This window comes from Silene latifolia, chromosome Y (assembly GCF_048544455.1).
Source record: "Silene latifolia isolate original U9 population chromosome Y, ASM4854445v1, whole genome shotgun sequence".
In the NCBI taxonomy this organism is placed as follows: Eukaryota; Viridiplantae; Streptophyta; class Magnoliopsida; order Caryophyllales; family Caryophyllaceae; genus Silene; species Silene latifolia.
This window is the reverse complement of record NC_133538.1, coordinates 179,409,679-179,415,315: the sequence shown is the minus strand read 5'-3', so window position 1 is coordinate 179,415,315 and position 5,637 is coordinate 179,409,679. Positions and strand designations below refer to the sequence as shown.

The 5,637-nt window shown below is 40.4% G+C and overlaps 1 protein-coding gene across 1 annotated transcript; it reads left to right on the top strand.

Moving 5' to 3' along the window:
- Positions 1-675: 675 nt before the first annotated feature.
- On the top strand, positions 676-3,130 carry LOC141629528 (uncharacterized). The gene is made up of 2 exons (XM_074442512.1): positions 676-827; positions 2,626-3,130. Exons 1-2 carry the CDS (start codon positions 676-678, stop codon positions 3,128-3,130), a joined length of 657 nt encoding a protein of 218 aa, XP_074298613.1.
- The last annotated feature ends 2,507 nt before the right edge of the window (positions 3,131-5,637 follow it).

The following is a 5,637-nucleotide window of genomic DNA, read 5'->3' as shown; positions in this document are numbered from 1 at the left end:
GTAGGGAAAACCCTACCTTAGCAATCAACAGTAGCACGAAACTCGGACAATCAGAAAGGCTCCTCTACGAAGTCTTCTCCTATACAATAATCACATAACACAATTACACATTGCACAATCCCCCATATTCCCAATTCGATATATGCATATAGTAACCCCAAAGAATACAAACAACATAGAAATAGAACTTACCAACAGTAGAATGATGAATTATACACAAGATACACGAAGATTGCACACACAACGATGCTAGAGAATTATTAGGAAGTGATTAGGGAGTGATTAGGGTAATCGTAAAATGATGAAGTTTGAAATAAGGTTTTAGAAACTGACGTGGGATATAAAAATAACCCTAAACATTCCCTAATCAAACCGTCAAAATACGCTTCGCCAGACCGGATACTCGGTCGAGTAAAGTGTATACTCGGCCGAGTATCCTCTACTCGGTCGAGTATTCACTATACTCGACCGAGTATTCCTCGGCATAACCAAAACAGACTATAACAACAGCACTACTCGTCCGAGTAGGCTCTACTCGGTCGGGTAGTCACCAAAGAAAATCCGTAGTATTCCAACAGGAGACTCGTTTTCAAGAGCTGGTCTAAAATTTGTGTCCCTTGGAAATATGGAGGTTTCAATATTAAGGATATCCTCTCTTGGAATCAGGCCTTACTTATGAAATGGATCTGTAAGCTCTATGTCCCTGCTTCTGGTTTGTGGGCCACCTGGGTCAAGCTCTATATTATGAAGCAGGAGAGTATATGGTCTGTTACGTCTAAGGACCATTTCCCTTCTAGTATCAAAGATATCCTCAAAGTTAGGGACACGTTTGTCTCTCTTTCAGGATCTGTCTAGCAAGCTCAGAGCAAGTTACATGCCTGGTGTGCAGGGCCTCATATTTTAGTTCAGCTTCTCAATTTGTGTAACACCCCCACACTGCAAGTGCCTTACCAGGACCACTTAAGGCATGGAAGTGCTACCATCTCGGTTTCCCGAGGCAATGATAATCATAAGACAATAAAGAAACATACTTAAAAGTAAATAATGTTTAAAGTGATTATAAACCAACTACAATACTGATAAAAGAAATACAAGATTCTCAGACGGTCTACTGCTAAAACTATCAAAACAATAAAACATCTTCTGACACATCGGAAGACTTCTAACTGCCACGTGATGACTCATCCCAGCTATCCCATACGCGTCATATCATACCTGCTCAATAACTGCTCACCACCCCCGAATGGATCACCACAGTTTTTAAAACAATTAAACGGGGTCAACACTAGTCACACAATTTATATAATCCAACAACACAACAAACAACACAGCTCAAACGGTCACACACACAATCACACCCCCTCCAATCAATCTCTGTCACCGACTGTCCACTGGACCAGCCCTGCCAGTGGGGGACTGCAGCCGTACCCACCAAATCCCCTCTCATCATACTGAGCGATAACCCTGTCCCATTAATGTGCACATCCCCTCCCGTGGTGGGTTCCACGGAGGGCAAAACTAGGGCGTGAAGCCACTCCCGCAAGTGACTCCACTCAGCCGAGAACGCATCTCGAGAACCAGAGACAAACAATCACAACCATTAAGCAGCAAATCAAACCAACAACCGTCACAATACGGATACGATAATATTCAACAATCACACAACACCAACAATGCATTATGGGACTAATACTGAGTAGGGAAACCCTACCTGGAATGCAACACAAACATCAGACGATCTAGCAGCTGTCTCAAAACCTTTCCTCTACGAACCCTTCTCCTATACACATAATCATACAATCACTACCACATCAAAATAAACATAGAAAACCCCCAATCCCAAAATTAGGGTTTAACGAAACTTAACGAAATACTATAAAATTGGTATATATAGATCTTACCCTTGACGTAAGGAACACTATGATGCAAAGAACGAGATGATCTGACACTCCTAGCCTTGGGGATTTGCCAACAACGCAACGAGAGAGAACTACGTAACTCCTTTTTCTTTTGAAAGGTTTAGAAAGGATAAAAGTGATTAAAGAAACTGACGGAAACTTTTTATATTAAACTCGCGTTATTAGCAAAACCCGACAAAACAACCCCGTAAAACACACTTACTCGATCGAGTAACTGACGTACTGGATCGAGTGCCGCCTACTCGATCGAGTACCCTACAGGTCAGAAACTATTTTAAACTGGAAACTACCCTTACTCGACAGAGTAAGACCCACTCGATTGAGTACCCAGAGACTCATAAAACCGTAGTATTACAGTCTTCCCTCCTTAAAAAGAACTTCGTCCCCGAAGTTCAACCCATACATAAAAAATCAAACATACTAACTTGGTCAAGACGCAACAAAGCTACTAAGAACTCAAAATAAAACGCCAACTTATAAAACATGAAACCATGAACCCTTAACACCAACTCCTCCCACTATTCCTACCTCCCCACATCGCTCATGATGTCGTATCAACTACATCATAAACTCTCCTGACACTAACTCCATACACTACCAACTACCATCCTCTAACACTGCTAGCTCCATAATATATCAGCCACTACCAAATCCAAAATCAAGACACTCATAGACATCAAACGGAATGTTACAATTTGTTCTTCAGGCAGCCTACTCCTGTTGGGGATTGGGTTACTTGTCTAGCTTACTCTGGTATCCTGCCTAGTCATAGGATTATTTCCTTTATGGCAATTCAGGGGCAACTTGCAACAGTGGATAATCTTCAGAAGAGAGGGTTCTCTTTAGCAAACAGATGTTGTCCGTGTGAGAGTCAAGAAGAGCTACATGAGCTTTTGTTTTTTTCCTGTACTTTCTCTCATCAAGTTTGGTCCTCTATTCTAAATTGGATGCACATTGATAGGCCTAGTTCTACTCTGCAGCATGAGCTCTCTTCCCTGGCTGCTACTCAGATGGATCGATGGAGGAATCATTGGTTCAAAGTATCTGTTGCTGCAGTTGTGCACTTCCTTTGGACTGAAAGGATTAACAATATTTTCTCTCAAACTCAGCATTCCTTGTCTGTCTTGATTAGCAGCATCAAGTTTCAGGTTTCTGTCCGTATGCTCATGAGACATCATGAGTATTTTCTAGCTGGCCTGCATCCTGTTTAGCGTGATCTAGTTTTCTTTTGCTAGTTTGATTAGCTCTTTATTGGATAGTTTTGCAAATGTAATTTCCTTTCTTTCTTTAAGAAATGAAATGATAATTTTTTGCACAAAAAAAACCCTAAGCTAATTTACTAAGTAATTAATGTTTGATTAAGGAAAGATTAAGGCTTGCTTAAGAGTGTTTGCATAAAAAGGGAAATAAATTCAAATCTAAGGTTATGTGTACAAATGATTAAGGGAAGGTGTATATATAGTTTACAAGGAAATTAGGTTGAAAATTACAAAGAGAGTAAAAAAATGTGGAGCGTGTGTCCCAGCCGGTGGACAGGCAGCCGGTAGACCGGCCGATTGGGAGTTCTATGTAACTTGTGAAGCAAAATAAAGTCATCAGGTATGCACGGTCGGTGGGTTGGCCGCCGGTGGGGTGTCGGCTGGGAGTGCATTTGTGATTCTTCCTTCACTAGTGCTTTGGACTCATCTCCTTGCTTTCCCAGCCGATAGGCTGGCTGCCGGTAGGCTGCCCGGCTGGGAACTCCTTGTAAGTTCTTCACTAATTTTCCTTTTCTTCATGGGGAGGGTTCTCAGCCGGCCTACCGGCTGGGAACCACTTCTCAGATTTCTCCTATTCTTCTTTTCATGTTATCTTCTCAATAGGTCTCCCTTGCTCCAATTCCTCTATTTCCGCCCCAAATCATGCAAGACGGACGCGATCACATAGACTAGGGAACTGGGATGCAAAACGAAAGGCAAGACATACAAAACCGTCTCAAACGGAGTCAAAATGCATGAGAATAAAGAGGAGAAATGTTATAAATTTATCATATATCAAACCTCCCCACACTTGATCATTACTCGTTCCCGAGTAAGTAAGTGAGCAAAAATGAAACCCTTACTAAACTAGAACCTAACTACATTAATAATATCCGATGATAGGAAATTAACGGGCCTTCTCCGTCCCTTCAACTCAAAATGAAATGCAATGAGGTATGCACTCCTTTGCAAGGCAAGTGGGGGCTTGCGAAAAAACTAGACACATCCAACATTTAAGCACGTAATCAAGCATAGGATGTATCAATCAAAAAGTAAACCGCTTTCCTTATCTAAGTGGAGGGTTTTGTACCAAAAATTAAAGGTTTCGATCGGGAGATACCGTCTCATAGTCTTAGCGGGATATCAACCCCCTAGTGATGGCTCATGCAACCTAAGTGTGACAACTGATTGCCTAGGAAACAAATTCAAAGGCAGGAAAGGGGGAAACAAAGCCTAACCTTCAACATTTATATGACCCACTCAAGATTCGACCAAGTTGACCCATGACTAAGAGGACCCAGACTACCGACTTCCTCACGGTTTTCACTAGTCGCTCATTTTGAAGAACGGGTGATTTCTGTGCCAAAAAGTAACCAAGATCAGTCAACTACTCGATTTGTGAGACATGCCCTCAATCTAACGTGGAATCTCATCCAACATGACCATATATGATATGTAAAAACAGAAATGTGCATAAAAGGAAACAAGGGTTGTAACGAGGCTAGGTGATGGGCCGAAACGGGATTGGTGCAAGCACCATTATGGATAATGTGGAGCGATGCATCAAGAAGTTGCCAAAATTCCATTTCTCCCAACTTATTACAACAAATGAGTAATGTCTACACCCTAACAAAAAATTGGTTTCCCAAAATCAAGCAAAAATTGTGTAAACCTGACTCACTTCGGAAAAACATGTATTTGTCACCTTATTTCAACAAATGAGTAATGTCTACACCCTAACAAGAAATTGGCCTCCCAAAATCAATCAAAAATTGTGTAAACCTGGCTCACTTTGGAAAAACATTATATGCCCCTTTATTTTGCAACGCCTTTTTCTACTCCTTTAATGATGAATAAGGAGTGTTGCAGGCTTTTTCACATTAATCATAACACATGTTAGGTTCATATACCCCTATTAGACTCATCTAATTTATTTTATAAATTATCCATAATTATGTGTGTGTGTGTGGTGTGTGTGTGTGTGTGTGTGTGTGTGTGTGTGTGTGTGTGTGTGTGTGTGTGTGTGTGTGTGTGTGTGTGTGTGTGTGTGTGTGTGTGTGTGTGTGGATCTAGTGCATGCATAACAAAATAATGAAATAAGGAAGAAAATCGAGTTTCCTTACATTGTAAATGTACCGAATTTTGGGCACAAGTAAGTCTCTTACCTTCACTTGTTCTTGAGCTTAATACATTGGAATGATCCTCCATAAACTCAAACTTTCAAATTAGAAAGTCTCCTCTTGATTGCACCCAAAACAATCCCTTAATTCTAATATATTAATTAACTAGATTAATATACTAGTTATCCCTAATTATTCTAATAATATTAGTTTTACTACACTAGTAATAATATATTGTAATATTAGAACTTGGTTGAACAATTGTAAGAGATATAAAAACTATTTTAGAGAGAATAAGAGAGAGCTTTTATCACAAAACCCTAAAAATATAAGAATGAATAATGAGAGCAAAAGAGGCTC